General features: G+C 54.9%; 9 protein-coding genes across 9 annotated transcripts; 6 read left to right on the top strand and 3 right to left on the bottom strand.

The window, feature by feature from the left end:
- Positions 1-117: 117 nt before the first annotated feature.
- Positions 118-2,559, top strand: B0H18DRAFT_1119743 (beta-xylosidase; the record flags this gene model as incomplete). Its single annotated transcript, XM_048033980.1, has 4 exons — positions 118-344; positions 399-594; positions 656-710; positions 761-2,559. 4 exons carry the CDS (start codon positions 118-120, stop codon positions 2,557-2,559), a joined length of 2,277 nt encoding a protein of 758 aa, XP_047892647.1.
- Positions 2,560-3,942: 1,383 nt separating this feature from the next.
- B0H18DRAFT_955336 (uncharacterized protein) lies at positions 3,943-6,219 on the top strand (the record flags this gene model as incomplete). Its single annotated transcript, XM_048042353.1, has 10 exons — positions 3,943-4,001; positions 4,074-4,252; positions 4,309-4,454; positions 4,505-4,600; positions 4,808-5,205; positions 5,266-5,440; positions 5,561-5,699; positions 5,761-5,928; positions 5,976-6,082; positions 6,157-6,219. 10 exons carry the CDS (start codon positions 3,943-3,945, stop codon positions 6,217-6,219), a joined length of 1,530 nt encoding a protein of 509 aa, XP_047892646.1.
- A 91-nt stretch (positions 6,220-6,310) lies between these two features.
- Positions 6,311-7,740, top strand: B0H18DRAFT_1010870 (Mss4-like protein). Its single transcript, XM_048028952.1, has 4 exons — positions 6,311-6,853; positions 6,913-7,072; positions 7,180-7,305; positions 7,364-7,740. The coding sequence occupies exons 1-4, from the start codon at positions 6,695-6,697 to the stop codon at positions 7,426-7,428; spliced, it is 510 nt and encodes a 169-aa protein (XP_047892645.1). The 5' UTR covers positions 6,311-6,694; the 3' UTR covers positions 7,429-7,740.
- On the bottom strand, positions 7,676-8,585 carry B0H18DRAFT_1010861 (tropomyosin). Its single transcript, XM_048028951.1, has 4 exons — positions 8,514-8,585; positions 8,150-8,454; positions 8,009-8,099; positions 7,676-7,950 (listed from the first exon to the last, which is right to left on the bottom strand). Exons 1-4 carry the CDS (start codon positions 8,529-8,531, stop codon positions 7,879-7,881), a joined length of 486 nt encoding a protein of 161 aa, XP_047892644.1. The 5' UTR covers positions 8,532-8,585; the 3' UTR covers positions 7,676-7,878.
- Positions 8,586-8,812: 227 nt separating this feature from the next.
- On the top strand, positions 8,813-12,555 carry B0H18DRAFT_1172601 (uncharacterized protein; the record flags this gene model as incomplete). The annotated part of the gene is made up of 14 exons (XM_048035908.1): positions 8,813-8,837; positions 8,890-8,917; positions 8,978-9,072; positions 9,174-9,331; positions 10,220-10,302; positions 10,522-10,604; positions 10,661-11,045; positions 11,205-11,230; positions 11,260-11,399; positions 11,455-11,586; positions 11,646-11,735; positions 11,788-11,871; positions 11,933-12,064; positions 12,116-12,555. 14 exons carry the CDS (start codon positions 8,813-8,815, stop codon positions 12,206-12,208), a joined length of 1,554 nt encoding a protein of 517 aa, XP_047892643.1. The 3' UTR covers positions 12,209-12,555.
- Positions 12,365-13,784, bottom strand: B0H18DRAFT_1095030 (uncharacterized protein). The gene is made up of 10 exons (XM_048032400.1): positions 13,647-13,784; positions 13,582-13,589; positions 13,448-13,520; positions 13,327-13,385; positions 13,234-13,303; positions 13,135-13,182; positions 13,025-13,082; positions 12,719-12,974; positions 12,589-12,660; positions 12,365-12,478 (listed from the first exon to the last, which is right to left on the bottom strand). Exons 1-9 carry the CDS (start codon positions 13,692-13,694, stop codon positions 12,642-12,644), a joined length of 639 nt encoding a protein of 212 aa, XP_047892642.1. The 5' UTR covers positions 13,695-13,784; the 3' UTR covers positions 12,365-12,478; positions 12,589-12,641.
- A 109-nt stretch (positions 13,785-13,893) lies between these two features.
- On the bottom strand, positions 13,894-15,743 carry B0H18DRAFT_1010846 (zf-ZPR1-domain-containing protein). Its single transcript, XM_048028950.1, has 6 exons — positions 15,480-15,743; positions 15,307-15,427; positions 15,094-15,254; positions 14,615-15,031; positions 14,360-14,564; positions 13,894-14,312 (listed from the first exon to the last, which is right to left on the bottom strand). The coding sequence occupies exons 1-6, from the start codon at positions 15,630-15,632 to the stop codon at positions 14,005-14,007; spliced, it is 1,365 nt and encodes a 454-aa protein (XP_047892641.1). The 5' UTR covers positions 15,633-15,743; the 3' UTR covers positions 13,894-14,004.
- A 102-nt stretch (positions 15,744-15,845) lies between these two features.
- On the top strand, positions 15,846-17,603 carry B0H18DRAFT_1010845 (uncharacterized protein). Its single transcript, XM_048028949.1, has 9 exons — positions 15,846-15,925; positions 15,958-16,174; positions 16,234-16,251; positions 16,302-16,429; positions 16,481-16,595; positions 16,650-16,799; positions 16,820-16,885; positions 16,921-16,968; positions 17,020-17,603. Exons 1-9 carry the CDS (start codon positions 15,903-15,905, stop codon positions 17,374-17,376), a joined length of 1,122 nt encoding a protein of 373 aa, XP_047892640.1. The 5' UTR covers positions 15,846-15,902; the 3' UTR covers positions 17,377-17,603.
- B0H18DRAFT_1172553 (Alpha/Beta hydrolase protein) lies at positions 17,526-20,087 on the top strand. Its single transcript, XM_048035907.1, has 8 exons — positions 17,526-18,110; positions 18,140-18,322; positions 18,380-18,483; positions 18,597-19,155; positions 19,208-19,233; positions 19,284-19,352; positions 19,409-19,677; positions 19,738-20,087. The coding sequence occupies exons 1-8, from the start codon at positions 17,776-17,778 to the stop codon at positions 20,032-20,034; spliced, it is 1,842 nt and encodes a 613-aa protein (XP_047892639.1). The 5' UTR covers positions 17,526-17,775; the 3' UTR covers positions 20,035-20,087.
- Positions 20,088-20,201: the final 114 nt, after the last annotated feature.

Below are 20,201 nucleotides of genomic sequence, written 5' to 3'. Positions count from 1 at the left end.
TAGTCACTGTTCCCCATCGAACGATGGTCGACGTGCACGCAGCTATAAAGGTGGTTGGCTCGGCTTCGAGAGGCCTCACCCGTCCACAGACCCTTCGTCTGTTCGCCCGCGGTCGACATGGCCACCTTGCTTGCCCTTGCATGTCTGGCTCTTGCCACCAACGTTTACGCTGCTTTCCCTGACTGTGTCAATGGGCCATTGGCGAATAACACGGTCTGCGATACCTCTGCGACACCACTTGCGCGTGCAACAGCATTGATCAGCCTGTTCACTCTAGAAGAAAAGATCAACAACACTGGTAATGCAGCTCCTGGTGTCCCCCGTCTTGGGCTTCCTGCATACCAGTGCGTAGTCTACCTGTCTTGCTAGACGGACTTCAGCTGAAATCGTCTCCCTAGATGGTGGCAAGAAGCCTTGCACGGCGTGGCTAGCTCTCCCGGTGTCAACTTCTCTGAATCCGGAGAGTTCAGCTATGCGACGTCCTTCCCTCAGCCGATCCTCATGGGCGCTGCATTTGACGATGCTTTGATCAATGCGGTCGCCACGGTGGTTAGCACCGAAGGGCGTGCTTTCAACAACTACAATCGGTCTGGAGTGAGTCATCTTGTTTATACTGTACTGTGAATCATCGCTCACTGGCATTGGCCGGCACAAGCTTGACTTCTGGACACCGAACATCAATCCATTCAAGGACCCTCGCTGGGGACGAGGTATATTTGTATTCGAAGTGCGACCGAGCCCACGTTGACTGGTCCCACAGGTCAGGAGACCCCAGGAGAGGATCCTTTCCACCTGCAATCGTACGTGTACAACCTCATCACCGGCCTGCAAGGTGGGCTGGATCCCGCGTACAAACGTGTGGTCGCGACATGCAAGCACTACGCCGCATATGACCTCGAGGACTGGATGGGCAACGTGCGCTACGGTTTCGACGCGCTCGTCTCACTGCAGGACCTCTCCGAGTTCTACACACGGTCGTTCCAGACCTGTGCACGTGACGCCAACGTCGGCGCGTTCATGTGCTCGTACAACGCGGTGAACGGCGTCCCGTCCTGCGCGAATTCATACCTCCTTCAGGATATCCTCCGCGAGCACTGGAACTGGGCGAGTGCGGACCACTGGGTCACCTCCGATTGCGATGCTGTCCAGAACATCTATGAGCCGCACTACTACGCGCCCACGCGCGCGCAGACCGTCGCGGACGCACTGAACGCGGGCACAGACCTCGACTGCGGGATGTATTACCCCGAGTTCCTCGGCGCGGCGTACAACGAGAGCCTGATCAGTGTGGCGACGCTCGACACAGCGCTCATTCGCCAGTACGCATCTCTCGTGAAACTTGGGTACTTCGACCCGGCCGAGAACCAGCCTTACCGTCAACTCGGATGGGCCAACGTCAGCACCCCGGAGGCTGAGCAGCTGGCGTATATCGCCGCGGTGGAGGGCATTACGCTCCTGAAGAACGATGGCACGCTCCCGCTCTCGAAGGAGATCAAGACCATCGCACTCATCGGCCCGTGGGCGAACGCGACGACGCAGATGCAAGGCAACTATTACGGCGTCGCACCGTACCTCATCAGCCCACTCATGGCGGCTGAGGCATTAAACTACACGGTGCTCTATTCCGCAGGCCCTGGTATCGATGACCCCACCACGCCGTCGTATCCCGAAGCCTTCGAGGTGGCGTCCCAGGCAGACGCGATCATCTACGCGGGCGGCATCGACACGACGATCGAGGCGGAAGCCACGGACCGCTACACGCTCGACTGGCCGGGCGTGCAGCCCGACTTCATCGACCTCCTCTCGCAGCTCGGAAAGCCGCTCATCGTGCTCCAGATGGGTGGCGGACAGATCGACGACTCGTGCTTCGTCCCGAATCCGAACGTGAACGCCATCATCTGGGGCGGCTACCCCGGACAATCCGGTGGCGCTGCGCTCATGGATATCATCGTCGGGAACGCTGCGCCCGCAGGGCGCCTGCCCATCACACAATACCCCCTTGAGTACGTGAACCAGGTCCCAATGACAGACATGTCGCTCCGCCCGAGCGCGACGAACCCTGGCCGCACGTACATGTGGTACACCGGAACGCCCGTGTTCGAATTCGGATACGGGCTGCATTACACAGACTTCACCGCGGTCCTCAGCGCTCCCGCAGCGCCGAGCTACGACATCCAGAGCCTCGTCGGTGGATGCTCGGATGTGGCGTACCTTGACCTGTGCCCCTTCGAGTCGTACGCGGTCAACGTGACGAACACCGGGAGTACATACGCATCTGACTACGTCTCGCTGCTGTTCTTGGCAGGTGCGCATGGTCCCGCGCCGTACCCGAACAAGGTGCTCGTTGCCTACGATCGCCTGCGCAGCGTTCAGCCGCTTTCCAGTCAGACGACGACGCTGAACCTGACCCTTGGATCGCTCGCGCGCCGAGACGAGTACGGGAACACGATCCTATACCCGGGGGAGTACACGCTACTCCTCGATGTTGAACCGCAGAGCACACAGAGCTTCACCCTTACGGGCGAGCCTGCGATTCTGGACTATTGGCCCCAGCCTTGAGAGGCTAGTAGACTATGTGTTGGACGAAAATGGTGTTGTAGCATAGAAGCATCATGGCGCGAGGACATGTGGATCGCCTATGCGATGCCAGTGGAAGCATGGTCTGGTTGCGTGAAATGCCAGTGCTAAGGATGCCACTGGTGGCCGGATGCACGGTAACTGACTCTACTTTTCGATACTTGCTGGGAGCCTTGCGGTGATCATCATCTTCTCCCACTTGGACTGATGAGTCAAATCCTTGGTAGCTTGAACGACAGATATGATACAACGACTCGGAGCATCAGCTGAAATGTGCCCGATCGATATCATGGTCGTGACGCTCAGTGAAAAACGCACATACCCGAACTAGTTGCTTGCTACAGACGTGGACAATTCCTTCAACCTTCGTGCCCCAGGACATCCTTGTCTGACACACGAATTGGACACGGCTACATAGCCTCTATAGGTCATTTTTATTGCTACCTGGCCCAATGCTCGGCCGCGGAACCGTGGAACGCATTCTTGTTCTATCCTTACAATGTTATTTCGAGGTTCGTCCTCCGGTCAACGCCGGTGTCTGCTTGAAGATGCTACTAGTGTCTGAGTCCTCTTCAGGCTCCTGTCGTTTCAACATAGCGTCTATGTCACATATTCAATTCGCCGCAGGGTTCATACCCATCCGCGAAACTCTCCCTTGCTTTGGTTATTGGCGTGGTTGCTGTTCTGAAGTGGCCGCACCAGACGCATACAGCACATTATCCACTTGTGCTATGCCCAAAGCAGTCGCACCTCCAGTGTCTGGGCGGCGGGGGTGTGTGAAGTCTGTTTACATGTACATCCAGTATTCCGACTGCAGCTGCTCAAACTGACAGACACTGGCAGGCTCACGTCAAAGGCGGTTGATGTTGCGGCATCGCATTGCCTGCTTACGGAAAGCCGAATTCAACGGCAAGACACTGCATGATGCGACTGACGTGCATCCCAAGCGCGACATATGTGGATCTCAACCAACACTGGCCCATTCGCCGGTTGCGATACCGCAATTATCCACGATCCTGACTTGAAGCTGATGGAGGTGGCCTATAAATACGGCAAATCGGTGTTGAGGTTTCCTCGTCCTGTCCTGTCCTAGCAAAGGTAGTCTCCCGCGATGAAGCCAGCTGCTTGGTCTGCCATCGTCTCTATAACAAGCCTCGCCAGCGCAGCCATTATCGATGCTGGCACATTTGCTAGCACAAATTCGACTTCTTGATAGCTGGCGGAGGCACCGCTGGGATTGCGCTCGCCACGAGGTTCGTATTTTGTTATCGTCCCACCGGGAACTCAACGGACTCACAGCCTGCTATACAGGCTGTCCGAAATCACCAGCTCACGGTTGGCGTGATCGAAGCAGGTGACTACAGGATGGCGATCCAAAGATTTTGGTACGCCAGCACACCCTTTCTCCGCGCCCTGGTGCTTATGTGTGCAAGGATAGGTTCCTGAAGGATGGAGTAGCGGTCATACATGGGGTGACCCGGACTACGATGGGGTAGGAATTATATGCCTCGTTCAAGAACATTCAGTTTGACGCAGGGACCCCTAGGATACTATACGACACCACAGAAGAACCTCGCCAATCGTCAAATCCAGATGATTCGCGGGAAGATGCTCGGTGGGTGCTCTGGGCTGAACAACCTTGGAATAATTCTTGCGGGCTCTGTCGAATACGACGGTGAGCGACTACCTCAGTAGTCCACGCAGGGAACATCTGACACATAAGTATCGCAGCCATTGATCAGCTTGGGAACCCAGGGTGGTCATACAACACCACTCTTCAGTATTTCAAGAAGGCGACAAACATGTCCGAGGCACCGGAAGCCTTGCAAATCACTACGCATGCTACAGAGGACCCCACGTATCACGGAACTGACGGTGTAAGACCGGATCTTGATTCACAAGTATTTGCCGCTGACTTACTGTGCAGCCTGTTCGTGCATCGTACTCGGCCTGGTACAGCGACGCGACGCCACTTGCATACGATGCCATGGTAAATCTGGGCTTCAGTCAAGCGTACGACGGTGTATGTTTGCACACCTGTTTTCCAAAAATATGCAATGCTGATCTAATGAATTTCACTAGCAAGCAGGTCAGGATTCTGGTGACGTTTGGAATCCAGTCCTCTCGATCGATCAGGAGACACAGACGCGCTCATACTCCGCTAATGCAAGTTTTTAATTGGTAATCTTCCACAACGATTGACTTACCATACGCTCTTGGCATGCTACAGGCGTACTACGCTCCCAACGCCGCACGCCCCAACCTTCTCGTGGTAACCGGCGCTCAAGTGACGAAGATCGTGACTTCGCAAGCCGGCAGCTCGGGCAACCTGACTGCGACAGGCATCACCTTCGTCTCTGGGTCACAAACGTACACGGCCAATGCAAGCAGAGAGGTGATTCTCAGTGCCGGCTCGGTACAGACACCCCAGCTCCTCGAGCTGTCGGGTATCGGAAACAAGACTCTGCTGGAGAGTCTCGGCATTGAGTCTAAACTCGACCTGCCGGAGGTGGGCGAGAACTACCAGGACCATCTCATTGCGTACGAGCAGTTCATCCTGCCAAGTGACGTTGTGACGTGGGATGTATTCAGCAACCCTGGACCGAATGCGACGGCATGGCTCGAGTAGTAAGTCTGCTTACATACTATCCGTATGTGCGACCATGATGCTGACGAATATGCCTATAGCGAGACGAACCGTACGGGGCCGTATGCCTCCTCTATCAACGTTATCTCCTACCAGCCCGCAGCAAAGGTCGTAGGCAACAATACACTCCTTGAACAATGGCTCGCCGAGCTCGATGAACAATTCAACGCAACACAGCCCACGGCAGGGCACCGCGCCATGTACGACAGAGGGCCCGTCTGCTAGCAGACAGCACGCAGGCATCCATAGAGTATGTCCCAGGTCTTGTCAGTCATCTGCGACGCACTGAGTTCTCTCTCCATGATCTATGCTGCGCCGTCCGCTGCTTACTCCCAGGGCTTCCAGTTAAACACCTCGTACCTCATGCTCGCGTCGATTCCTTCACATCCATTCTCCCGTGGCTCCATTCATATCGACACGTCGTACCCCTTGGCCAAGCCCATTATTGATATGAACGCACTCGCACTCGACATTGGTACGTCGGTATTTGCTAAGTGTGAGCCACCAACTTACTGATGTACCGGGCTCTCTCATAGACAAGCATCTATTTGTCGCGGGTGCCAAGTTCATCAGGACGATCGCACAGACTAGCCCACTCTCGGATGAGATCCAGTCCATGGACTTGCCTGCGCTGAACATGACCACCGACGACGACTGGGAGAAGTTCATCGCTGAGAACGTCGACAACCCGGCGCACCCGTGCTGTAAGCCGCCCAAATCAGTCTGCGGATCATGCACTGACTATGCACAGGTACCGCTGCTATGCTGCCACGAGAACTCGGTGGTGTAGTCGACAGTACACTGACAGTCTACGGTACTTCGAATCTCAGAGTGGTAGACCTGTCCATCTTGCCCCTGGTTAGGATCTCCCTATTTCTTGAGTCGAGGCACTTGCTGACGAGCCAAACCAGCAACTGGCTACCCACCTACAGGGCACGGCATATGCGATCGCAGAGCAGGCCGCGGACTTGATCAAGGCTGACTATGGTTTCTGATCTAATTCACTGGGATTCCGAAGTACAGTACTGCCTCTCCCTATAATGAATAATTGCTACTACTCACGCTGATCAAAAAGACGACACTCCCTGTGCGCGTGCCCCCGCGCAACCTTGTGCTGTGCTGTACTGAGTCTGAGTAACGTCACCTCGGAATCTGTCACCGCTTTGTTGTTGCCGCCCTTCCTTGCCTGACAAAACCCACGCATTAATAGAGAAAAATCGCGGGGAATGACGCGGCTGCTCCGTGGACTACGAGGTAATAACCTGTCGCGCTGCACAGCCTGGGGATGATCCTTGCGAGGTCTTTGATTTTCGCGGGAGAGAGTTGCACAGCACGTGCCCCGACGCGTCGCGTCCGCCGTTGGGCGCCTGTGGGGCAGTTACGACCACGTGGGGTGCTTACGGGGCGATGGCGCTTCGCGTCATCCCCCAACGCCGCCAAGGCAATGTCGATCATGTCCACTAGTACTTAATGCGTTCTGCACTGTTACGACCATCCATTCGACCAGTTCTCCTCGCGCCTACTCTTTCCATAACTTCTGTTCGTCACTTGAATCACACTGCGATCACTATGAGCAACTCCAAGCCTCAGAGCGACAGCGAGTGGAGGGCCATCCTGTCCCCGGAGCAGGTGAGTAACTTGTGAGTTTGTGAAGGGCACGGACCAACACTCACATATTGTCCTGCAAGTTCCGTGTACTGCGACAGAAGGGCACCGAGCGCCCAGGTACTGGCAAGTACGAGGACTTCAAAGGCGAGGGTATCTACGCCTGCGCCGGATGCGGCACCCCGCTGTACAAGAGCACCACTAAGTTCAACAGCGGGTGCGGGTGGCCGGCGTTCTTCGACGGTGAGCCGACTCAACGTGCCATCTCCCATTTGAACGTGAAATGCACCGCTTCCCTCAGAAGCTTCTGGGAAGGAATGAGAGTGCAGATCTGACGTTCTCGTCTGCAGCTATCCCAGGAGCGGTCAAACGTCACGACGATCGCTCCGCTGGGATGACCCGCACTGAAATTACGTGTGCCTCGTGCGGAGGGCACCTTGGCCACGTCTTCAGGGGAGAAGGCTTCAACGTTCCCAGTACGTGACAACCATACCTTCGCCATTTGGATGGAGACTCATATCTGTTCACCGGCAGCGGATGAGCGTCATTGCGTGAACTCGATTTCACTCAACTTCGTAGACGACAAGGACAAGGCCTGAGGCCAGACCCATTGTAGACTCACGTCTGTTTCCACGAGGTTCCGACCCCATCCCACGACTCTGACGTTGTATTTCCTGTTAATGATCATCTCAGCCTTGCCTCCGAAGGCGTTGGTAGTTCACGACCGTTCCAAGTGTGACGAGGCCAGAACGATTATCCTGCGACTCGTAAGTTGTCCAGGATTCAACGATCCAAGTCAATCGCTGAACGACGCAGGATTAGGTCTTCTCCTGGCACACAGAATTATACCCGATTTCGACTGGCTTTGATTTGGATTCATGCATATAATACGAGGACGTCGGCGAAGAGACCCAGAGTGTAAGGTAGGTGAGTGTATCAGATCGTAAGGCATCGCGGCCATGGAAAGCGACATGAGTAGGAGCGAGAAGCCGGGACGTAGTTCGGCAGTGAGAATGCGAGACAGACAACACAGAGCAGCAGTAAATCGATCAAAGCCCTTCCATGTTGGCGACGAGTTCGTCCAACTCGGCTTTCGACTCGCGGTACTTTGATTGGGCTTCCTGTACGCCGATGATAGTTAATCCAATAGTTACCCATGAGAGCGGTAACATCACGCACCTCGTACTTCTTCTCCCACTGGTCGCGCTCTTGCTCCAGTCGCTGGACCTGACGCTCGAAGTGCTCTGCCTTGACGTCCACCTGCCGCAGCCTATACGTGGCATTATCAGTACCGACTCCCCTATTACGGGACGAACATACTTCTCCATGGCATCCTTGAGATTCTTGTCCGCCGCGTCGAGCTCCTCCTCGAGCAACTGGATCTTCCTCTGCAGACCCTCGCTGATCGTCTTGCTCTGGTCGCCCTCTGCCTGAGCAGCCTTCGCATCAGCGAGCTTCGTCTCCGCCTTCTCGAGATCGCCATCCATCACGGACAACTTGTGTTGCAGAGACAAGATCTCCTGCTCCTTCTCCAGAACGTCCTGCTCATACTTCTTGTTCTTGGCCTCTGCCTCCTCGGCGCGGGCGACTGCGGCATCCGCTTCCTGGCGGAGGGATTGGAGGCGCTATCGACGCGTCATGAGCGCGTTCTCGGACACATGCATCCTCGGACAAGTAGACATACCTCCTTGATTCTCTCCATGGTCGTAGATCGTGCGGGTAGTCAAGATGGATGGGTGTATCGTATGGCTGTTCGGCGGCAGTGTCGCGCCTCAGTGCACTGCTGTAACTTGATAAAGTATCAGCCGTGGGAATGCTTCCACAAAAGGAAGGCCCACGTGCGCCCCGCGATCGTCCCAAGTCCCGAGCCGCGACCAAGTTGCATGACTGTTTCTGCACCACCATCGTCCCCGTCGACCCTCAGACGGCCCCGGACGTCCTCTACGGCGACGAGAACAACGGACAACGTACATGTAACCGAGCATGACTGCCCCAGTAGCCCAGGAAGGTGAGTGTGATGCTGCCGAGGACCCACGCGGACGGACTGATCTTCGACACAGAGCTGCCTATCCTCGAGGCTGTGATCAAGTATGTTTCTTGCAAGTCGTCTCGGACGCGTCTCACCGAATTGCGATTTCCTTGCTGTAGCATACGCAATCGCCTCACCGCGTTGAAGAAGGACAGAGGAGAGTACATCAAGCCGTACGATGTGAACGCGCTCTACCAGGCTATCATCAAGCAAGGTCTGTCGCCTTCACGCCTCATCACGCACGCAATGTCGCGCTGGATGTCTCTCTTCCGGCGCGCCCACTCACCGCGCATGTATTTGCTCCGGCGATCGCAGTAACGCGCCTCAACGAAGTCCGAGATGACCACACCACGTACAACAACCGCCTTGACACCACCCTCGCGGACGTGTTCAACCTCCTGTCGTTATTCTTTCTCACGATCGGGAGAACGAAGGAGTCGCCGTCGACATATTGTCAGATCGCCAGCATGAGGGTGAGTCCTTTTCCTGACCCCTCGAGCGCCTGGGAAGGCTGTAGCGGTTGGTCCGGCGAAACAACAGTAGAGGTGCCATGACAAGCCTAATGTCTCGACTCTACCCGCCATCTCTGTCTGGCATGAACTCCGGCTAAGGGTCACGCTATGCACGGAGGCCTGAGCTCGTCCGAACGACAGCTCGGAAAGCTGGGCCACGTTCATGCGAGCGTGAAGACCAGACTTGACATTTGCGGACTGTGTGTGATGTCAACCTATCCTCGGAAGACTATTAGCACATCCGGGTATCTTGACGTTTGCGTTACGTTTTCATTCCCGCGAGCATTTGTGGCCCAGAGCTGTCCGCGCTGGCCAGGCGCTAGCGGCTCACACTTTATGTCTATACCACCCGCCTTCCGCCTTCCGCCTGCATCCCCCTTCTTGCGTGTTCCATGTTCATGAACGCTATCCACCTTATCGCACTGGAGTCTGTGCAGTGGCGCGAAGATCATGCGAACACGGAAGGAGGGGCATGACCGCAGTTCGGTGAAAGCATCATTCGGGAGGTATACGGGCTTGACTAACAAGGCAGGATGATAGGATTGCATCCTTCTCCGTTCCATCATTACTCACGCACTGCGGCGCCTTCGGGACGTGAACCAAGGGTGTGGTACCGTTGGCACATTGCGTTTTGCGGATGCTTTACGCGTACTGAACGGCTGGGCGTGTTCGCGTTCGCTCTTTGATGGACACGGTCGTGGCGGGCGCATATATACCGGCGGACGGAGTGCATAGCGAGACAAAGCTCCCGTCTCCGCCCCGCCCAGCATGACGTGCACCGTCCTCGAACTCTCGAGCCTCCATGTTGTGTCCACTTTGCCATGTCGATCTGATTATGACCCCGCACAGCAAATCCTGGAGCACATGGACGAATCTGGTGTCTACAATGAATCCGACCTTGCGCCCTTCCACCGGCGGCTAGCAGAACTACGGTGCGTGTCTTCAGCCATGTCTCCGTCGCGTAGCCCACTGTCATCGCGGCACGGCGAGGGTCACAGCGGCATGGCATGCCGAGGTGGAACGGCTGTGGCAGGTAGGACAATCACACGTAAGCTTCGTTCCATGGCCTCCTCGAAGGCCATGTTCAATAACAGCGATGGCCCATCATAAGGCACGGTGTGCGGAGCAGTCCACTGACGACGAGTATCCAGCTGGATCGTGCGAAATGATGCGGAGAGCGGCAAGCACCCAATGGCGATGACGACTCTGCTAGAGAGACAATTGAATGAGTGCGGTACGTTATCCTGGTGGTTGTATTGGGCTTGGCTGACTGGTTTGTCCCCACTGCAGAACATGTGTTGCAGCGCCTTCAAGATTCATTGGCCGTGCTCTCTCCTGAGCTTGTGCCCATACACGAGCGGCTTGTGAACGTTCGACGGAAGCTTGTCGCACTTGCCGCAAAGGAGACTGCCCGGGAGGCAGCAGCAGAAAATAACAAGCAAGCAACCATCGTACCTGAACCGTTGCACTCAAAGCCTCCCTCGAAAGAACCAACGCCGCCTCTTGACGGCGAAACACGCTCAGGGGCTGACTCAGCACCAGATAGCGAGTCGGAAGCTAAGACGCCTACGAAAGAGACCACACCCAAGCCCGAATTACCTCAGGCAGAGAAAGACCGCGTAAAAGTGAAGGCCGAGCTGAAGGCGCTCATGGAGGAACTCCGCAAGATTGATTCGTTGAGTATTATCTCACTTCGTGATCGCGAGTTGACCGATGTTAACTACTATAGCGCCGTCCTTCGCGTTGCTGTTGCTGATTCACTTGCTCTTGCCGTATCCCTTGACGTCCTGTATCTCTCCTCTGGCTATCGAATACACGCATCCCATCGAACCAGGAAACGTGTGGACGGCAAGTTCTTGGGTCCGGGCGGAATGGTCCCCGCGTCTCAGCGGCCTGCTCATCTCTGCTTGAGGAGTGCTTTGAGATCGCGCAAGAAATCCGGGCACAAGATGATTCGCGATATGTCGCTTCGTCCCTCAGACCCATCTATGACCGTCTCAGCGAGATCCGGCGCGAACTGGAGCAACTTGTGAGTCTGGCGTATACCCAGCCCGCGACGCGTCTGACAAGTCTTGCTACACTAGGTATTGACACATCGATGGAGCCTTCGCGAGACCGATCTCTGGAACTATAGCTTGAGTCTGCAAGAGATCGACAAAATGCGCGTTGACGGCAAGTTCGTCGATGCAGAGGGCATTCGACCATCAGGACAATATGTGCGTTTGTAGTGGACGAGTTGGTGCGGTGCACATCTACTGACCTGACGAATACGCAGGTCTTGCTGTATCTGCTCCGCAGATGTTATGGTCTCATCTATCGCCTCCTCTCGTCCAGTGAACCTGTCTCGGAGGAGCTGATGCCCATTGTGAGTATCGATGCTACATACTGAAGATCTGTACTTATTGAAGCACGCATAGGCGAATAAACTCTCCACTGTGAAGAAGTGCCTGAACGAGGTCTTGAAGTATGGCGGGCCATTCTCGCCTCGAGATCTCTACCCAGTGAGTCCCTGTACGGCAATCTGTGCTTGTCTTTGTTTAACGATACCTTTCCATCGCGCAGTATCAGCTAGCTCTGTATCAGATCGATTCTATGCGCAAAGAAGGCAAATTTGTCGGGGTGGATGGAACCATTCCGGAGGGTCAGGGTATTGTGATGGCACATCTGAATGAGTGTCATGAACTCCTCGAAATGGTACGTCTTGTATTGTGATCACTCAACGTGGTGCTGATGCCTCGTATTCAGTTGAAGGAAGCCATGGAAGAGGCGGAGGACGGCAGCTACGATGACGAAGATGAGGAATATAGTCTAGACGGTGATGAAGAGGAAGAGGAATGATTGCAGGTACATGGGGGGTTTCTCGGTTCACTTTTCTACACGTCGTTCGCTCTGCTCAATGCATTCTCAATGGGTGGAGTAGTCATTATGTTGTATCGATACATGGCCGGTCATAGTATGCGCGTCGAGCACAATTCATCTCATGACAATGTCGATCTAGGGGATCATGGCCAGGGCTGCAGCACTCACCCAGCTGATAAGACTACCGTGTTGTACCTCACTCACGTCGAGTTTTTCGCGTTCCGAGCACATGCCCTCCAGGAACCACTGCTGCGATTGCGTTCAAGGTCAGATGCAGATATCTTACACGAGAAGTACATGCCCGTGTAGACAGATGATGGAGTGACTACTAGTACACGATGTTCAGTCTGAGGAGTGACGAGCGCCATCATGCTGAACTGCATGCTCGTCGTCTGCGCCACGTACGTATCTTTCACGTACTTCGCGACGTCCTACACATCCCACCAGGATCAGCTGATCCCGAACCGCAGCAACAAGCGTGTCTCTTACCTCAAGCAAGTTCGTTGACGCCCCCTGTCGATTGGTCCGACTCGGCGGCCGTCGAGCTCGACGAGACGCGGCGGGAATGAGGTTACAACGTTCGTGCGAGGCGGGTCGGGCGTCTGCACGAAGCAGGTGAAGTGCAGGTCCGTGTGCATATCTGCTTCGGTGACGGTGGTTTGACCGGATGAGGCCGCTTCAGCGTGGATGTTTGCGAACAGCGGGGTGGTCTCGAGGGCCTTGGCGCGCTCCTCGGGTGTCATCTCTGGGAACATCGTGGTGAGCACACCTGCAATGCGGGCGTGAGACATGTACCTTTGCATTGGTCGATGAACTGCTCAAGAGGACTCTCCGGAGCCAGTGTCACGTCTGCCTGAAGGAACAGTTTTCAGTCCGATCGCGTGTCGTCGTACGAAGTGGTTCACGTTGGCGAGTGCATGCAGCAGCCCGATCGTCCCGCATGCATTTCCGATCTGACGTCTAGCATCAGCGCGCTGCCAGCTAGCATCATCTCCAATACTGACCGTCTGCTTGATATAGAAGACCGTAGGGTCAATTGAGCGCTGGCCATGGGTCTTAATCCGGTCATCTCCTCTTTCCTTCGATTCTCGATCGACCCAGTAATCGGGAAGAGTAGGATTACGGCCTTCACGGGTTGTGGGACCATCGCGAGGAGCTATGATACGCGTAGATATTAGTTATCGTGGTTATGGTTCAAGTAGGGACGACCGAGCATACGTCTCCGTCTAAGCCGTAGACGTCTACGAATTCTGCTTGCGAAGTGACAAGCCCGGCTTTGCTCGCCCACTGGGCAGAGGACAGAGATAATCAGGACAGCATCTAGAAGAGCAAATCAATCGCTTCGTACTTGGTTCAATACCTAACAACACCAAGACTGAGCCCGTGAGTTACCGCAATGGTCTAGAAAGCTGCGTACATCGGGATTGCTCTCCAGTGGAATCCAGCGACTCGGGGTGCTTGACATTCTGTTTTCTGTTTCCAAATGCTGTTGCAGGCTATTCTCGATGGTTAAGAATATGATCAGCTCTTGCAGGTGGCTGTAGTGGTACAAGCTGGAGCGCAGCTGCCGCGTGCGCGACGCGCAAGTCAAGTCCCGCACGCGCCCTCGTGACTCGTGTATGATGACGACACGCGTCTCGACGCGTCTGCCGACGCGCCCATTGTTCGGACATCCATTGTACATGTATTACACCCCATACGAATACAGCAATGTCCTCTATGATACAATGCAGATTGATTTATGCTAGCTTTCCGTTTCCTTCATTTAGCTAGGGTCATGACTGCTCTGCCGGAACTTCTTGCTCTGCACTCTCCTTCGCCGCATCCTCTTCATAACCCTCCAACTTCATGTCGTTCAATCCAAGCTCCTCGTTCTGCTCCCATGTTCGATCGTATGTTTCGATCGTCATATTGGGATCTGGATCGGGCGCGTACAGGTTCTGCAAGTAGCTGTTCGCGAGCGGATCGTCCAGGATGACGGTGAACGGCTGGTCCGCGCTCTTGACCGCCTTCAGCTTCGCCAAGAACTCCTCGAACTTGTCGTCACCGCGACGAGTGTCGGAGAATACCTTCTCCGACAACTCTTCGTAGACCTGGTCAGGATGCCTTCCAGCGTGGTGAACCGCCCACCGAGTGTGCCTCTTGTGAGTACAAGCTCAATCTCGGGGATCTCAAGACCGCAGGTCTCGCTCTTGAGGATATCACGGCTGAGATCTTCCTGATCCTCGACCTTCAGCGTGATCCGCTTGCCTTGTAGAGAGATGGCGGAACCGGACTTGACCTCGTTGTCACGGTATCCGCACTTGTCGCAGTTCGTCGACATAATGATGACATCCTGCATTCTGGCATCAGAAGCACTGCTCATTGATCCTACGAGGAGCATACCTTGAAATACGGAATGTTGACTTTCTTCATGAGCGTGTTGATAGCATGTCCACAGCTCGAGCACGTCCCGGGGAAGATGAAGATCTCCTCGTTGGCATTCTCTACGCCTTCATCACCCTCGCCGTTAACCTTCGGTAGGAGCTCGTCTGGTTCATCGGGGTTTATCAAGCCCAGATCAATGTTATGTTGCTTTGTGCGGTGATATGTGCGCATGTTCCACTTCGGATCCGCCATGCTCCCATTGAACTCGATGAACGAATTGCCCGAGGGGTCATCCAGGCGCACAGTGAACGGCCGCATCGGTGCGTCCTTCTCACTCGCTTTTCGCGGGAGCTTGACTTCTCCGATGGCGCTGTCCTCATCCTCGTCCTCATGATCTGCGAGAATCTCCTTGAGTCCGTCGATGATGGTCTGAATCTTCTCGTATGCTGCTCGTTCTGAATTCGTCGGAGGGGCTGGTCCGCGCTCAGGTCCGCCACGGTATCGCGGAGGACTCCCTCGATAGTGGTGAGCTGACCGCGCGAGGCGGGAATGGTGAGTTCAAACTCAGGAATCTCGATGGTTCCCGTCGAGGATTTGATAAGTTGTCGATTCAAGTCTTCTCGCGAGAGAACGCGGAGGGTGTAGACCGTACCATCCGCTGCATCCTGATCAGGTATTGAACAAGGAGTGTAAAGTCAGTGGATACTTACGTCGGATGGCACCAGCCTGCTGAACTTCATTGTTCTGGAAGCCACATGATTCGCAACGGAAGGACATTACGATCACCTCGCGGAAGAAGGGGATAGACGTCAGGAGCAGCCTGGTGACTCCCTATGTGCAATGGTCAGAGCCCGCTCAATAACATTGGCCCCTGAAAGCATACCTGTTCACCACATCTCATGCAGAGTGACTCGATCTCCTGCATGGGCCGCTCATCATCCTCCGTCGTCGACTCGACGTTCTCGCCTTCCCTGTCTGCGAGCTGCTCGGTCTCCTCTGCGACTGCTCGGATCTCTGGGAAGAGATTTTGAGACATGTTCTGGATCGTGTAGTAAGTGTAGTCGTGAAAACGGAAGCGTTGGAAATTCGGGTGAGAGTTAGCTTATGAGAGACATCGACTCAGGCTCAGGATGGAGCCTGCCTCACGCTTTCGAGAGAGATCGACTCGACGCGATCGCCATCTCAGATTCTACCCACGTGATGTTTGTCCGAAAAGGCAAGTTACCAATTCGCGTCCGACGCGGTTCGTGTCGCCTCGAGCCTTGTTCATCCCGCCCTCGTCGTCGACCACTCCGTCCTCGCCAGCATGTACTCCAGCTCGTCGTTCTCGTCAACGAACAGCCATGGCCAGGCCCAGATAGTCGACCATCCTACTCGCACTCACATTCGCACCCTGCGCATCAGGGGTTCAGCGTGGCTGGCATGTCAGGTTTGAGCGGTTCGAGCACACTACAGAGTCCCGGTTTGCGCGGCGGCGCGCTAGGCGGAGGCTCTCATGGACTTGGGAGCAGTAGCTCCTTCGCAAGTGTATCCTCTCTTGGCGAGTCAAGAAGTCATTACCAGTCTGGTTATATCATGGTGCGTGGTTAACTACGTCTTGGCCTGTGTTCGTGACTCATGCGTCATCCTGCATGTAGTCCGTCACGCAGGGAAATGTACGGAAATTTGCTTAGGGCTCGCTCTGAAGGCTGAAAACATGTTGCAGGGATTACAACAAGGCGGACAACGCCACGACGAGACACCCATAGTGCCAACAAAAGCGAAATTGAGCCACTCTCTTGTTGGAGGCTCTGCCTCGGACTTTGGCATGGACTCGATGTTTGAAAGCTCAAGGTTGTGAGGTTTCCTGATGAGACTGCTCATGTCCTGACGATGTCTCTTGAGATCAAGGCACAGACATCGACAGCCACTTGCGGACGAGGATGCTCCTCCGACCAACTCGGTGAATGATATAATCACGAGGTTTATACTGACAACGGGCCTTCAAGGAATGCTCACCGTGTATGTCGTTGAGTCATTGCGCTACTCGACTTACTCAATCGGCGCATTGCAGAGTCCGGGTTTTGAGCCTTCAACGAGTCGCAACGCATTCATTCGTGCCGCCCAGCCCGCCACACCAAGAGCTAGTCAGACACCTCAAGCAGGCAGTGTCGCGCAGACGCTCCATCTCGTTGTGTTCGGTTATCCGCCGGACAAGTATAGCGTCACTGTCGATACTTCAAGTCCCTTGGGGAGACTACCGAAGCTGAACAGCATCCTGACATTTCCAACTGCTTCCGCATTGGTTATGTCAACCCTTCGGAAGCATGCGTGCTATACGAAAGAATGGAGATGTATTGAGTGGAAGCTGGATGATCGGTGTCAAGTGGGCGGTACGTCGCTTCCCTCCTGTGCAAAGGCGTGAGCTAATCACAGATGTGTAGGACCCAGCACAAGCTGACAGTATCCTTGGATCGGCTTTCGTGCGGTCCGAGTATGGCACACCTGGTTCACCTCCTATCGCCACTTCCTCGCCCAATAACGACGTCATCATGTCCTCGGCCACATCCGCCAGTATCTTCCCCTCTGCATCCTCCCGTATGAGTGTCGACGAGCCCGGCTTCGGGACTTCGACGCCATCAGTAGGCACACCCATTCGCCTCGCACCCTCTGCCGCGGCATTCAGAAAACCTGGTGCCGGATCTCCTATCAAGGGTGTGCAGGGTCTGCCCGGTGCTGTCGGGCCTAGTCCGAGCAAAGGCATGCTGGAGCAGGTCGGGGATTTGATATTTGGGTGGTAGTCACCTTCGTACTGTTCTCGCTGGAGGTTCTTGCTCTCTACTTACTACGGTTTCATCCCACGCCCTTCCAATGTTCCTGGTTCAATTGCAACTGCGCTACTCCAAACGCGCCCGGTCTTTGTTAGGTTCGAGTTCGAGAAACGTTCGACACAAACCCCGCACGTGAACGCGGCGTGGAGGTTCTTGAGCGAGCCGACGGTCTTTGTCACCTTTACCAGGCTTCATTCAGCGCTGCAGATAAGGATAAGGGTACCATACATATATCTCACTTGTCCGAGCCTCTGCTGTCCAGATTGCCGTCTCTCGCGGACGGACCCACTAGGTGAGCGAAGTCATGATGTGTAGCGTTGGCGGTACTGAGGTGGATGTTGTATGGTATTTTATCGGATCTAGTGAACAATGTCTCCTGCCCGCGAGTTATCAGAGGTCCTTCCGGGGAGAATTACACCGGTGGAGATGGCAAACATGCCAGCGATACACTCCCCGAAGCTCTCATGGGATGGTAAATATGTCGTCTACTGCGTGGGTACCAATTTCAGGGCGGGCGACCACTCCACTGTGGCCCTCTGGGTTGCGGACACATCTGTGGAGAACAGCGCAAGGCAGATCACATCCGGAGAGAAGAACGACTATGCGCCGTCGTTCCATCCGAGCTCTAGAATGATCTACTTTCTTTCGGACCGACAGAAGGCTGGTGGACCTGCAAAGATATACCGCATTTCAGTAGATGCACAGTCGATGCTGAACCGACTCTTGTCTTGAGTTTGGAGGAGGGTCAGGGCATATCGAGCTACGAGGTATCGCCTGATGGGAACTCCATCGCGTTTACAGCTACGAACAACAGCGACACGAAGGACTCACAGACGAAAGAAGTCTTCAAAATATGGAGGGAGAAGAGCGGCCTTGCGTCTCTTTATGTTGCTGACTTGCGACACAGTGATGAGACGTACGTAGCCCGATTCATCAATATACTCAGCGATTCATTCATCTCGGCTTATAACAGACCGCGCGTTCTAGTCAGCGCGGATGCTCATGTCAACTCGTTCTCATGGAGTCCAGACGGCCGCGCCATTCTGTATCGCCTCTCTGATTATGCGGACGAAGAGGGTCTTCGCGGCAAGCCCACCCGCGAGGCCGTGGTGGACCTCGATTCAAGTGCTACACCGACGGATTCCTTCACCCCCGTACGCCCTATAGCGCATCCATCTGGCGCGAGACAGGCGACATCGTCTTCCTGCAGAATACGACGCCGAGCTGTGTCTTTTCCGCGCAGTCGCTCTGGCTGCGCACCGTGACAACGAGCACGCCGACGCATGTCAGATACGGTGAAGACGATAACACGATCATGATACTGGATCTGCGGAAAGATTCACAATACGCCGTTGCTATTGCTCGCGGGTTGGACACCGCCGTAGACGTGTTCGACGCCAACCACAAACCGAGAACCATATACACGACCCAGGACGACCATATCTCCGGCCTTGATGTCAAGTCAGTCTCGGAGGGACAGTATCGGTTCATCGTCCTCCGTAGCTCTGCTGTGCGAGGGGAGCCACTCGAGGTTTGGTCTGGCACAGCGGACGCGAACACGATCGGGAAGGCAACGCACAAGCTGTCCTCTCACAACACTTGGTTGGTACGGGAACGGATGCCTGTGAGCCGTCCGTTTCACTGGACGAGTCCCGATGGTCAAGATGTGCAAGGCGTCATCTCGCACCCCAGGGCGGCGGGCTTGAAAGCCATGCCAACCGTTGTCGCAATCCATGGAGGACCCACGGAGTGCGTCGGTTCCCCTGCTCCCTTGAATAGTTAATGATCTTATGGCTACCAGTCGCGACACTTTAGATCTTACATTCTGTAAGCGTAGTCCCCATCACATTGATCAAGTATTGAAGTGCTGTATGCAGACTTTTCGAACTGGCGCCTCTTCCTTGCATCGCAGGGCTATCTCGTCATCTCGCCTAACTACCGCGGCAGTAAGTGTCGTCTTCGCTTCATCGAATAGTGAAACAGATCCATCCTTCTCGCGCAGGTATCGGGCGTGGTGACGCGTTCGTTATGGCCGCAAACGGCGGCATGGGAACAACGGATTGGATGGATATACAAAGCATGATTGACCAAAGTATCGCCGAGGGATTGTCAGATCCTAGTAGAATATCCATCGTTGGGTACAGTCAAGGTGGATTCTTGACGGCCTGGGGTGTCTCTCGCCCGAACAACATCTTCAAAGCCGGCGTCGACGGTGCAGGAGTCACCGATTGGGGCATGCTCGCGGCAACATCTGATGTACCTGACCTCGAGGTGCGTGCTCTCCGTTCATGTCTGAAGATGTAACATCGTTAAGTATCATCCGTCCATTAGGCAGCTCTTGGTGGAGGTGCACCATGGGCACCCGAAGGTACGCCTTACCTCCGGGGAAGTCCGATACGTGACTGCAAGAATGTCCACACTCCACTTCTCCTTCTACACGGGGAAGAGGACAAGAGAGTCCCCGTCACCCAAGCTATCGCATTCCTGCGGGGGATAGAAAGAGTTGGTCAAACGAGGTCAAAACCGAATTTGGTATTGTACCCGCGGGAGGATCACGTTTTCCAAGAACGTGCGCATGCCGAAGACCTCTTCCAACGTTTGGCAGAGCATCTTCATTTTTTTCTCTAGTCAGTGGTTACTGGATATGATATTACTGGGTACCTATGTACAGCGAGAGTCCAGTAACTGAAGAATCAGATGCGAAAATCTGGATTTCCCTGACCAATGGCATCGTTTTTCTACGACCGATGGGGTACAGGGAGCCCTAAGGATCCCCTTGATCGCGACATACGGTC

This window comes from Fomitopsis serialis (assembly GCF_022376445.1).
Source record: "Fomitopsis serialis strain Sig1Antser10 chromosome Unknown B0H18scaffold_39, whole genome shotgun sequence".
NCBI lineage: Eukaryota > Fungi > Basidiomycota > Agaricomycetes > Polyporales > Fomitopsidaceae > Fomitopsis > Fomitopsis serialis.
This window is presented reverse-complemented; position numbering and strand designations above follow the sequence as displayed.

Excerpts from the sequence above, each read along its gene's own strand:
- B0H18DRAFT_1010845 (XM_048028949.1), top strand. The coding sequence starts at position 15,903 with ATGTACTCCAGCTCGTCGTTCTC. Across the intron at positions 16,596-16,649 it reads GCCTTCAAGGAATGCTCACC|AGTCCGGGTTTTGAGCCTTC; the intron begins GTGTATGTCGTT and ends GGCGCATTGCAG. Across the intron at positions 16,969-17,019 it reads TGATCGGTGTCAAGTGGGCG|GACCCAGCACAAGCTGACAG; the intron begins GTACGTCGCTTC and ends ACAGATGTGTAG.
- B0H18DRAFT_1095030 (XM_048032400.1), bottom strand. The coding sequence starts at position 13,694 with ATGTCAAGCACCCCGAGTCGCTGGATTCCACTGGAGAGCAATCCCGAT. Across the intron at positions 13,083-13,134 it reads TGCTGCATGCACTCGCCAAC|GCAGACGTGACACTGGCTCC; the intron begins GTGAACCACTTC and ends CTGTTCCTTCAG. Across the intron at positions 12,975-13,024 it reads GTTCATCGACCAATGCAAAG|AGATGACACCCGAGGAGCGC; the intron begins GTACATGTCTCA and ends CGATGTTCCCAG.
- B0H18DRAFT_1010846 (XM_048028950.1), bottom strand. The coding sequence starts at position 15,632 with ATGTCTCAAAATCTCTTCCCAGAGATCCGAGCAGTCGCAGAGGAGACC. Across the intron at positions 14,565-14,614 it reads TCAACATTCCGTATTTCAAG|GATGTCATCATTATGTCGAC; the intron begins GTATGCTCCTCG and ends GCCAGAATGCAG. Across the intron at positions 14,313-14,359 it reads ACTCACAAGAGGCACACTCG|AGTTGTCGGAGAAGGTATTC; the intron begins GTGGGCGGTTCA and ends AGGTCTACGAAG.
- B0H18DRAFT_1172553 (XM_048035907.1), top strand. The coding sequence starts at position 17,776 with ATGTCTCCTGCCCGCGAGTTATCAGAGGTCCTTCCGGGGAGAATTACA. Across the intron at positions 19,156-19,207 it reads ATCCATGGAGGACCCACGGA|TCGCGACACTTTAGATCTTA; the intron begins GTGCGTCGGTTC and ends TATGGCTACCAG. Across the intron at positions 19,353-19,408 it reads CTCGCCTAACTACCGCGGCA|GTATCGGGCGTGGTGACGCG; the intron begins GTAAGTGTCGTC and ends CTTCTCGCGCAG.
- B0H18DRAFT_1010861 (XM_048028951.1), bottom strand. Across the intron at positions 8,100-8,149 it reads CTCAAGGATGCCATGGAGAA|GCTGCGGCAGGTGGACGTCA; the intron begins GTATGTTCGTCC and ends TGCCACGTATAG. Across the intron at positions 7,951-8,008 it reads AGTGGGAGAAGAAGTACGAG|GAAGCCCAATCAAAGTACCG; the intron begins GTGCGTGATGTT and ends ATCGGCGTACAG.
- B0H18DRAFT_1010870 (XM_048028952.1), top strand. The coding sequence starts at position 6,695 with ATGCGTTCTGCACTGTTACGACCATCCATTCGACCAGTTCTCCTCGCG. Across the intron at positions 6,854-6,912 it reads CCATCCTGTCCCCGGAGCAG|TTCCGTGTACTGCGACAGAA; the intron begins GTGAGTAACTTG and ends TTGTCCTGCAAG. Across the intron at positions 7,306-7,363 it reads AGAAGGCTTCAACGTTCCCA|CGGATGAGCGTCATTGCGTG; the intron begins GTACGTGACAAC and ends GTTCACCGGCAG.